This window comes from Oncorhynchus gorbuscha, linkage group LG15 (genome assembly GCF_021184085.1).
Source record: "Oncorhynchus gorbuscha isolate QuinsamMale2020 ecotype Even-year linkage group LG15, OgorEven_v1.0, whole genome shotgun sequence".
Lineage (NCBI taxonomy): Eukaryota > Metazoa > Chordata > Actinopteri > Salmoniformes > Salmonidae > Oncorhynchus > Oncorhynchus gorbuscha.
Genome location: NC_060187.1, coordinates 26129262 through 26141648, shown reverse-complemented (window position 1 = coordinate 26141648; position 12387 = coordinate 26129262). Strand labels below are relative to the sequence as shown.

The window sequence follows — 12387 nt, the reverse complement described above, 5'->3', positions numbered from 1 at the left end:
GAACAGCAGTTTTATGCTGTGCTAACATAATTGCAAAAGGGTTTTATGATGATCAATTAGCCTTTTAAAATAACAAACTTGGATTAGCTAACACAACATGCCATTGGAACACAGGAGTGATGGTTGCTGATAATGGGCCTCTGTACGCCTATGTAGATATTCCATAAAAAGTCAGCTGTTTCCAGCTACAATAATCATTTACAACATTAACAATATCTACACTGTAGTTCTGATCTATTTTTATGTTATTTTTAAATGGACAAAAAATACTTTAATTTCAAAAATAAGGACATTTTTAAGCGACGTCAAACTTTTGAAGGGTAGTGTACTTGAGGCACTGTTCATTCAGATAGGAGAGAAAGGCCAGTGCCTGTTGCGCACTGCAAAATCACCCACCTTGAAATCTGAGAGGAGGCAGTCAACATTTTGAAACTCTTTAACCGTGAAAGGTAATTGTTTAAAACCTGGACATTTTTTCATTTTATGAGGCATGTCTTACTGTGTTCCAAACATAGGAATGTTAAGGGGATTGTATTATAAACACTTCCTATGCTATTGAAACCAATATTTCTCTCATGTTCTCAACTTTCTTTAATTGTCCAGCATCCAAAGACACAATCTTGATGGCACCGACAGAGATGGTCGTCTCGATTCAGGTCCTTAGGAAACTATCCAGGATTTCTTTTTTTAAATGTATTATTTCTTACATTGTTAGCCCAGAAAATCTCAAGTGCTATTACATACAGCAGGGAAGAACTATTGGATATGAAAGTGATGTCAACTTACCAACATTACAACCAGGAATACGACCTTCCCGAAGCGGATCCTTTTAACCGACTTCCACCCTGGACATTGGATCTTATCCCAGAGGCCGACCCAAAACAAATTGGTCGCCGCAGGAGAGGCAGACGGAGCGGCCTACTGGTCTGACTGAGAAGGCAAGCAGATTTTACACCGCTTCTGAGCATATTACTCACCAATGTCCAATCTCTAGACAATAAGGTAGACGAAATTAGGGCTCGAGTTGCATTCCAGAGAGACATCAGAGATTGTAAGATTCTCTGTTTCACGGAAACATGGCTCACTCTGGATATGTTGTCAGAGTCGGTACAGCCACCCGGTTTCTTCACACATCACGTCGACAGAAACAAACAACTCTCTGGTAAGAAGAAGGGCGGGGGTGTATGCCTTATGGTTAAAAACTCATGGTGTGATCATAACGACATACAGGAAATTAAGTCATGTTGTTCACCTGACCTAGAATTCCTTACAATCAAATGCTGACCGCATTATCTACCAAGAGAATTATCTTCGATTATAGTCACAGCTGTGTATATCCCCCCAAGCAGATACCTCGAAGGCTGTGAAAGAACTTTACTGGACTCTATGTAAACTGGAAACCATACATCCTGAGGGGACATTCATTGTAGCTGGGGATTTTAACAAAGCTAATCTGAGAACAAGTCTTCCTAAATTCTATCAGCATATCGAATGCATGACACAGGCAGGTAGCATTCTCAACCATTGCTACTCTAACTTCCGCGATGTATACAAAGCCCTCCCCTGCCCTCCCTTCGACAAATCTGACCATGACTCCATTTTCTTGCTCCCAGCCTATATACAGAACCTAAAATAGGAAACGCCTGTGCTCAGGTCTATCCCATGCTGGTCTGACCAATCGGATTCCACACTTCAAGATTGCTTTGATCACGTGGACTGGAATATGTTCCGGGTAGCCTCAGACAACAACATTGATGTATACGCTGACTCAGTGAGCAAGTTTACTAGCAAATGCATCGGTGATGTTGTACCCACTGTGACTATTAAAACCTTCCCTAACCAGAAACTGTGGATTTATGGCAGCATTTGTGCAAAACTAAAAGCGCAAACCACCGCTTTTAATCAGGGCAAGGCGACTCGAAACATGACCGAATACAAACAGTGTAGCTATTCCCTCCGCAAGGCAATCAAACAAGCAAAGCATCTGTATAGAGACAAGTAAGGTGCAATTCAACGGCTCAAACACGAGACGTATGTGGCGGGGTCTACAGTCAATCACAGATTACAGATTCTGACGGGCCGCCCCCAATTGGTGAAGGTAGGAAACAACATCTCCACCACGCTGATCCTCAACACTGGGGCCCCACAAGGGTGCGTTCTCAGCCCTCTCCTGTACTCCCTGTTCACCCACGACTGTATGGCCATGCACGCCTCCAACTCAATCATCCAGTTTGCAGACAACACTACAGTGGTAGGCTTGATTACCAACAACAACGAGATGGCCTACAGGAGGTGAGGGCCCTCGGAGTGTGGTGTCAGGAAAATAACCTCTCACTCAACGTCAACAAAACAATCGTAGACTTCAGGAAACAGCAGCGACGGGACAGGTGGAAAAGGGGACATCACGGACAAACAAATGGTCCACCCACACAGGCAGTGTGGTGAAGAAGGCGCAACAGCGCCTCTTCAACCTCAGGAGATGGAAGAAATTTGTCTTGTCACTAAAACACTCACAAACTTTTACAGATGCACAATCAAGAGCATCCTGTGGGGCTGTATCACTACCTGGTACGGCAACTGCGCCACCCATAACCACAAGGCTCTCCAGAGGGTCAAGGACAAAAGATCAAGGAAAACGACCCCCCACGCCACTTTTATAAAGTCTACATATCCTACATTACTCATCTCATATGTATATACTGTATTCTATACCATCTACTGCATCTTGCCTATGTCGCACGGCCATCGCTCATCCATATATTTACATGTACATATTATTATTCATCCCTTTACATTTGTGTGTATAAGATAGTCGTTTTGAATTTGTAAGATTACTTGTTAGATATTACTGCACTGTCAGAACTAGAAGCACGAGCATTTCGCTACACTCGCATTAACATCTGCTAACCATGTGTATGTGACCAATAACATTTGATTTGAACCCATGCTTGTGGTTGTGTCTTTACATCTTCCTACATTTATGAAGGATATTTTCATCTAGGTCATATGAAACCGCTAGCATTTGCAGTGCACTTTTGAGAACTGTGTTTTCCCACTAATTGCATTTTGGAACATTTGCGCTTGCTGCCGTGTGCACATTGCAGTGATTATAATGTGAAGAAATAGCCTAACAGTTTATCAACATTTTAAGCTAAACGTTCTGATCTGTTGCATCAGCCTCGTAGCTTTTAAAAGGGTGGTTGTATTAATTTGGATCTATCGCGTCCCACAACAGTCCCAGCTTGTCCTTCTCACACAGAAGGACAAGCTGACCAATAGAATAGGTAAACTTTTGTACTATGGGATATAGTAGATTGACATAGGCTAGTGCTTTTGCTGTTCCTTACTCATCTTGTTGGCTGACAAAGTAAATGTAGATCGTTCTTCTAACTTCGTGTCAATATGTGCCTCGGAATTTGATAAGAAGGAGGGGCGCCGTCTGTATTCACTTGTAGACTACTTTGGAGCTGCAATACCTGTGAGAAGGATCTGATCAGGTGAAGGGCATTGGCTAATAAGAATTTAGATATCTGAAAGAGCCATGTAAGTGAGAGGTGCTTTAGAGCACAGATGATTGGCAGTCCGGAGAAGGGAATTATATTTATTGTATTCAGCCCAAGGGCACAACGCACAGATTTTGAACGCTTGCTCAGCATCCCTACTTCCCACGACTGTGCCTGCAGCACACGTTACAACCACAATGTTATTTAACTGGTCATTCAGTACATTACCGTTCTATACAACATTGCTCACCGTTCTGTCATGCTGAACACACTCCTTCAAGGGTTTGCAAGTATTTATATGTATATATATTTTTTTCCTTTATTTTTAAAATTCATAATACAAAATGATCAACAACTTACATCGCTACATCAAACATGTATAATAAAACAAAACACAGGTATAAACAAGAAAATACTCAAAAATATATCAATGTATAAAACTTTTTTTTTTAAAGAACGACAATTCTAATGCAATTGTAAACACTCAGAAATAGGGATAATGTCTTAACGAGATGATTAAATTCAATCAAAAATATTTGTAATTTGGTATAGAATTCTGGAACTTTTGTTTGTGTATAAAAAACATGGGAAGTGTTCAAAACGGTAAATATGTATTCTGCAAGGTTTTCCCAAAATTCTATCACAGATTTACATTCATAGAACAAGTGAGTCAGATTTTCCCATTTTTTAGCAGAAAACGCAGATATCATCAATAGCTACAAATTTGGACAACGTAGAATTACATGGATATATCTTATGTAGAATCTTAAAGTGCACTTCCTTAAATTGGTTTGGGATACAATATTTGTAAGGCATCAACCAAGCTTTTTTCCAGATAATGCCAGGAATAAGCATGTTCCAGAAAAATGTTCCTCTACGCGTTAGTTGGTTCCGTGAATGGAAAATGTGTCTTAATGTATTTATTACAACAAGATTTCTCAAGTAAGCCCACGCCTTCCAAACTGAGTTCTGGATATGCTTTGTGATCATCACCAAAGCTAAGATGAGTTTATTAGTGTAGTTAGACCACTGGAAATGGCTTCGATCACAGAAATAAACTCTCTGAAAGGTATTGGAAACTCATTCAATGTTATAAATTGTTCATATGGAAGAATATTAACACTGTTGTCGAAAACATCAAAAACAATGTCAATATTCCTCTCATGCCAGCTAGGGTAGAACAATGACTTATTCCTTAAAGTTATGTCTGAAAAAATGTACAGGAAACATATTTTCAGGACATTAAAGCTTGTTGGTGAAACCTAGACAATTTAGCGGGTAATCTTTCAGGAATATAATTACATTTCAGTAAAAATGTAAAACCTCCCAATTTATTAAACACATTGTTTGGAATGAAATGCCAAATTGATTCTGTATTGACCAAACATCTTTTCAACCAATTGATCTTGAAAGTGTTATTTATGTAAACAAAATCCAACACTTCCAGACCTCCTTCAGCTGATATATTTGAGAGGACTGACTTTTTTCCGTTTGTAAGATTTATTTTTCCAGATGAAGTCAAGAAAGTTCTTGATGATCTCTATACAGGTAGAGGGATTTACAAATACAGATAATGAGAAGTACGCAACGCGTGACAGTCCCTCTACCTTGGACAGAAGCACTATCCCATACATAAACAGATCCCAATGATTAAATATATGGTTTCTTAATTTTAGGAGAAATTCGAATGCTGTCTGACTAACATGGGTTTGCAAGCATCTCTAGTGACATTTTCCATGACATCTAAAAATTGAACGTTGAAATAGCCAATGACAGTACTGCAGAGTAGGTACGTAGGACATTACATACACGCCCTCCTTTCAGCGGTCCAATCACATAAGTGGTTTGTGTACTTGTCTTTCAGGTAAAAACTTCACATACCGTATGAGTTTGATCAGTCAGTGAGGGACAGATTGCCTTTACTAGCTAGCTATGTAGTTAGGTCGTTTACAGCTAATTATACCGAGTAATTCATGCAGTCAGGGGGCAGTCATTTTTATAATTTAACACATAGCTACGCTACTACAAATTACCCGTATTATCAGCATTTTAACACAATCTGCACGCTTCGCTGAAATGCTTCTCCTGGTCGGCGTAAGGGATGGAAGGGCTAACAGAAGTGTGATATGCGTCCTGCTGCCCATGGCTGTCGCGGTGTTGCTGTCGGTCGGAGTTGCTGGGATCCAGGAGGAAAACAAACATGTCCAAGAACAAACGCCACAAGAGGTAGTTAGCTAGCAATCATTAATCAAATGCAATACACCGATGTTTCGCATGTATGCTAACGGTAGCATACTAGCTAACTATGGTTAGCAACTCGAAAGCATTCCACATAGATAGCTAATGCTAACTAGCTAGCCAAAGCAACGTCACCGCCACCAGTATATATTCCCCTAGTCACTGACCTCCTTTCGAGGTTCACGTTTTAGGGTCGACATAGCTAACGTTAGCTGGCTGTTCCTTTCTAGCTCGTGTGGTGTTCAGTTCCGCGTTATGTCCATGTCACGAGCCCAAGTCAGGAAGTTGAACTGGCAATGAGGGAAGTAATTGATTCTCATAGCTAACAAGTATTATTGTGCCACTCCCTCTACGTGACTTGACTACCCGCTTCAATTAGACAGCCTTTACACATGCCAAGATACAGTATGTGGACATACAAATTATAACATGGTTTTCATGGCCAACCTGTTCTGGACCTCAAGTGACATTTGTTTCCCCCTTCAACAGAAAGCACCTACTGCTCATGCCATTGGCCCCGAGGTCAGTGGAAGTGACTCCAGCAAATCCGAGAACCTGGGCTTCATCCATGCCTTTGTAGCTGCCATCTCTGTCATCATTGTCTCTGAGTTGGGAGACAAGACGTTCTTCATCGCTGCCATCATGGCAATGCGCTACAACCGCCTCACCGTGCTTTTGGGGGCAATGCTAGCCCTTGGCTTTATGACCTGCATCTCCGGTTAGTGGATGAGATGGGGGGGGCTGATGATCCTGGGGGTTTTCTGGGGTGGGGGGGGTTCTGGTTCAAAATGGGGTATACAGTTGAAGTCGGGAGTTTACGTACACTTAGGTTGGAGTCATTAAAACTCGTTTTCCAACCACTCCACACTTCTTTTTAACAAACTATAGTTTTGGCAAGTCGGTTAGGACATGAACTTTGTGCAAGACACAAGTCATTTTTCCAACAATTGTTTACAGACAGATTATTTCACTTATCATTCACTATCACAATTCCAGTGGGTCAGATGTTTACATACACTAAGTTGACTGTGCCTTTAAAAAGCTTGGGAAATTCCAGAAAATAACGTCATGGCTTTAGAAGCTTCTGATAAGCTAATTGACATCATTTGAGTCAATTGGAGGTGTACCTGTGGATGTATTTCAAGGCCTACCTTCAAACTCTGTTTCTTTGCTTGACATCATGGGGAAAAAAAAAAAATCAGCCAAGACCTCAGAAAAAAATTGTAGACCTGCCTGAAGGTACCACGTTCATCTGTACAAACAATAGTATAGTATGCAAGTATAAACACCATGGGACCACTTGGCCGTCATACCGCTCAGGAAGGAGACACGTTCTGTCTCCTAGAGATGAACGGACTTGGTGCGAAAAGTGCAAATCAATCCCAGAACAACAGCAAAGGACCATGTGAAGTTGCTGGAGGAAACGGGTACAAAAGTATCTACATCCACAGTAAAACGAGTGCTACATCGACATAACCTGAAAGACCGCTCAGCAAGGAAGAAGCCACTGCTCCAAAACCGCCTTTCAAAAAGCCAGACTACAGTTTGCAACTGCACATGGGGACAAAGATCGTACCTTTGGAGAAATGTCCTCTGGTCTGATGAAACAAAAATAGAACTGTTTGGCCATAATGACCATTGTTATGTTTGCTGAAGATCACCATCCCAACCGTGAAGCCCGGGACATCAGACATCAGTCAGGAAGTTAAAGCTTGGTCGCAAATGGGTCTTCCAAATGGACAATGACCCCAAGCATTCTTCAAAAGTTGTGGCAAAATGGCTTAAGGACAACAAAGTCAAGGTATTGGAGTGGCCATCACAAACCCTGACTGCAATCATATAGAACATTTGTGGGCAGAACTGAAAAGGTGTGTAAGAGCAAGGAGACCTACAAACCTGACACCAGCTCTTACACCAGCTCTGTCAGGAGGAATGGGGCAACATTCACTCAACTTATTGTGGGAAGCTTGTGGAAGGCTACCCGAAACGTTTGACCCAAGTTAAACAATTTAAAGGCAATGCTACCCTATACTATTTGAGTGTATGTAAACTTCTGACCCACTGGGTATGTGATGAAAGAAAGAAATGCTGAAATAAATCATTCTCTCACCTATGATTCTGACATGTCACATTCTTAAAATAGTGGTGATCCTAACTGACCTAAGACAGGGAATTTTTACTAGGATTAAATGTTAGGAATTGTGAAAAACTAAGTATAAATATGTTAGGCTGTATGTAAACTTCCGACTTCAACTGTAAGTGGTGGGCATGGCCATGGTCGATGGTGTAGTAGGTGACCAAACATTTTAGAGGCCTTCCTGTTTTCTGCAGTGATCCAATGTTGCTGTTTTATAGCTAATTTTATGCAATTCTACACATTTTGCCATGTGGTGGAGATACAATGTTGTAGTTTGCTAATTTCCTGTAATTATACATATTTTGCTTTGAGGCTGAGAGAAAGAAATTCAGTTTTATAGCAAATTTCCTGAAATTCTACACAATTTGCCATGTCTTACTCTATCTGAATGACTCAAACTTCACATCAATGGGGGGCCTCATGCCATGACCAAAATACTCTTGAATGCCTAGCTTTTATTTTGGTGATTGTTAGTTATCAAATATGATCTTTTATTTAAAAATATCTAGGTCCATTATCTTTTCTACATACTTTATTTCGTAAACTTAAACAAAGTTTGAGTTGTTTAAGTTTACACGGAAAGCTTTACAATCCCAATAATTATTTTCATTTAAAAAATATTTGTTTTAATGTTTGGATGTAGGCGGCCTGAAAAAAAACACTTTTCTATGCAGAAAGCCCCCTGTGATTAGAATGGATGTGACATGGCTTCTAAGTTCATTAATGTATCCCAATTAGTGGAGGTACCACTGATGAATCCTGGATTTGTCCGAATGTTTGTCTGAATATTTGGATCTGTACAGACTACAGGGCCGTCACCTTGTCTGTTCTTTGTCTTTGTTTTTATCAGTGATGTTTGGTTATGCCACCACCATCATCCCCAGGATCTACACATATTACGTGTCTACGGCTCTGTTCGCCATCTTTGGTGTGCGCATGCTGAGAGAGGGGCTGAAGATGAGTCCAGACGAGGGTCAGGAGGAGCTGGAGGAGGTGCAGGCTGATATTAAAAAGAAGGATGAGGAGGTCTGTACACACACACACACACACACACACGGCCCATACCTACATTTGCATATTGTTATGCATTTTCATATAACCCTGCTGTATCTTGTTCTAGGGATTCAATGTTTGTCTTGTATTCCTATTTCCTATAGCTGCAGATGTCTAAGCTGCTAAATGGGGCTGCAGATGTGGAGTCGGGCTCAGGATCAAGCCATCCTCAGAGGAAGTGGCACAGCTTCATCTCGCCTGTGTTCATCCAGGCCTTTACCCTCACCTTCCTGGCAGAGTGGGGAGACCGCTCTCAGCTCACCACCATCATCCTGGGTGCCCAGGAGGTGAGTCCTGACAGAGCCACTGTTGAGTCTGTCTGCTTGCCTAGTCAAAATGGGACATTCTGGCAAATGTTACACTGACTTCAAACCAAGGCTATAATGCTTAGGTGTGGCAGTGGATGCAAAGTCAGTTAATGATTATGGTCAGGATGAAGAGTTACTGTTGCTGTGTATACTCAAAAGGAATTATATTGTTAGGGAATTATTGTTGTGTTTTTTCTACTGTACTGTCATGCTTTTTGGTTCTGTGAGAATGTTAAAGATGTCATAAACCAATGCTCTGTCTCAGGATCCTTTTGGGGTGGCGGTGGGTGGTACTCTGGGGCACTGTCTGTGCACAGGACTGGCTGTGGTTGGAGGAAGGATGATTGCACAGAAGATTTCTGTCAGAACTGGTAATGTTTTATTTTCTTCCTTTCAGTGTTCCTGGTCAAGTGGTCATCATAGCCTATACTGTAATACATGTAGTAGTCATCAGAATTGTGTTATGGACTGTTTTTCTCTCCTCCTCAGTTACAATCATTGGTGGGATCATGTTCCTGGCCTTTGCCTTTTCTGCCCTCTTCATCAAACCGGATGCTGGATTCTAATTGGAGGGAAGACTTTCAGGCAAATTTTGTACATATCTGTAAAGCTCAACTATGTTTATTTAGTGTGTGTGTGGTTGAGAGGGAGAAATATGGAGAATATTCTCTAATGGGACTGAGCGAGTGTGTGATTTCTGTTCTCTTGTCTTACTAAGTCTGTGATCCCTCACCGGTCTGAGTCCTGTGGCCTACACTAAGGACAAGACTTACCTCTCCCTCACACTCAGGCCCGTCAGTACTGAGCTTGGGTCTGTTTATTCATTAATTCCCCATCCTTATTATTATATTATGCTTTAAAGTCCTACTCCAATCTAATTTTCACCTCATTTAACACCTGATTTACGTAACGGGGGGCGCTTTCCTCTTTTGTTCTCTATTGCACCAGTATTGTTCCTCAAGCAAGCCGGGAGGTCAATGACATCATAGGGCACCATCAGACCAACTCATCAAAAGCCCTACTCCTTGAAGGTTGCAGTTGCACCCCCCCAAAAGACACCTGTGCAAATTATTTTATTTTTTACCCTTGTGTGTACTTTAATGTATTTATACTTGGGATATTGCTTTTCAATAGGAACAGTACGACAACAGAAAATATGTCGGCTGAACACTGACTCCAGGTCTGTCCCATGGAGTCCAGTGTTATGGCCACTGTGAAGCGATTCAGTCCCTTTGATCTATGGCCAGGCCTCAGGCCAATTCCCATATGTTTTGTTCCCCTCAGAATATCATCTGAGAACAGTAACATTGGGCTGCCTTTGCTTCATAAACCCCATAATCAGTTGATCTACCATTTCTCCAGCTGTATCAGGGATGTGAATCTTTTCACGGTTGTGAGTATTACTGTTCAGCGATTTCCATCTGCTAGACAGGACATGCCAGTTCTAAGCATCATGGGGATCTTGACGCAGCAGTAACCCATTCAGTGTCAGTATTCTACATTCCAGCTTCAAGGCAGCAAAGGGGGGAGGCACACCCCACGGCCAGTGTGTCCCAATGGGGGCTGTGGGGGGAGCTATAGGAGGACGGGCTCAATGTCTGGAATAGAACTGTATCAAACCCCATTTGACTCCGTTCCAGTAATTCCATTCCAGCCATTACAATGAAAGCTTCCTCCTATAGCTCCCCCATCAGCCTCCTCTGGTCTGTCTCCCACTCATTGCTACTAGGGTTTATTAAGAGGTTATGTCTGATGCCTACTGGCGACGAAATCATGGAACAAAATATTTCTTTGCTTCCTCCTAAATTTCACTGCCGATTTTTAAAAAGGACCTAAGCCACTAAGTCTACTGCACCTGTCCTGAGTGGTTGGTTATGGTAGGTATTTACAACTTTGAGGCACAGATGATGATATTTTTTGTGCACAGGGTAATGTGACTCCATTGTCAATATTTGACCAGTTGAACCCTGTGACGACCAAACAGGCGTGTACATGTATGTGGATTGAGACAGATGAACTTTTGATTGTTGTAAATCCTGATCAATGCTTAAATGCTCAATAAAACCTGTCTTGCCTAGACTCTCTTACCCTACACTTTATGTACCAAGTTAATCTGGATATTTACATTTGTTATTTAGCAGACGCTCAGCTTATCCAGAGAGACTTACAGGTGCAATTAGGGTTAAGTGCCTTGCTCAAGGGCACAGATGGATTTTTCACCTAGTCAGTTCATGGATTTGAACTACAACCTTTCAGTTACTTGCCGGATATGAGTGATTGCAGCGAATTGCAAGCAGGTTTCTTACCTGACCATTGACACTCGATTTCTGGTTTGGTTTGTCCAAATGATTCTTCAACTGAACACATAAAGTTGTTTTTATTGAATAAGGGGAGAAAACAACACTGTTTGCTTTAAAATGTTCCATTATGTTTAGTATGTAAAATTAGTCTGGCTCTAGAAACTCATTTATAGCAGTACACTCCTTGCAGTGATATTAAAATGCCTTCAGAATATGTGTCTTAAGGTTTTCACACAACTTAATTTAGCTATGCTGCAGAGCAGTGTTAGCACCATAGATATAAATAAAATGGGTAGAACAGACTGCACTCTAAGTTTAAGTCCACACAGGGTTCAAGGAATGAAACTCCAAAAGAAATCAGGCCACCATAGTGTCTTTTTAGTATGGGTACTAAGAGAACAATTAAATACAGTTGAAGTCGGAAGTTTACATACACCTTAGTCAAACACATTAACTTAGCTTTTCACAATTCCTGACATGTAATCCTAGTAAAAATTTGTCTTAAGTCAGGATCACCACTTTATTTTAAGAATGTGAAATGTCAGAATAATAGTTAAGAATGATTTCAGCTTTTATTTTATCACATTCCCAGTGGGTAAGAAGTTTACTTACACTCAATTAGTATTTGGTAGCATTGCCTTTAAATTGTTTAACTTGGGTCAAACGTTTTGGGTAGCCTTCCACAAGTTTCCCACAATAAGTTGGGTTAATTTTGGCCCATTCCTCCTGACAGCTGGTGTAACTGAGTCAGGTTTGTAGGCCTCCTTGCTCTCACACGCTTTTTCAGTTCTGCCCAAAAATGTTCTATAGGATTGAGGTCAGGGTTTGTGATGGCCACACTTTGTTGT

The 12387-nt window shown here is 41.2% G+C and overlaps 1 protein-coding gene across 2 annotated transcripts; it reads left to right on the top strand.

Annotated features, from left to right (window-relative positions):
- The first annotated feature begins 5368 nt into the window (after positions 1–5368).
- Positions 5369–11318, top strand: LOC123997015 (transmembrane protein 165-like). 2 transcript variants are annotated; one of them, XR_006832073.1, is made up of 7 exons: positions 5369–5729; positions 6231–6459; positions 8729–8904; positions 9036–9218; positions 9505–9610; positions 9729–10050; positions 10188–11318. XR_006832073.1 is itself a non-coding variant. In XM_046300947.1 (6 exons), the coding sequence occupies exons 1-6, from the start codon at positions 5580–5582 to the stop codon at positions 9803–9805; spliced, it is 921 nt and encodes a 306-aa protein (XP_046156903.1). In that variant the 5' UTR covers positions 5369–5579; the 3' UTR covers positions 9806–11318. The 2 variants fall into 2 exon arrangements, 1 of the variants encoding a protein (XP_046156903.1); XM_046300947.1 differs by having other exon boundaries at positions 9729–11318.
- Positions 11319–12387: the final 1069 nt, after the last annotated feature.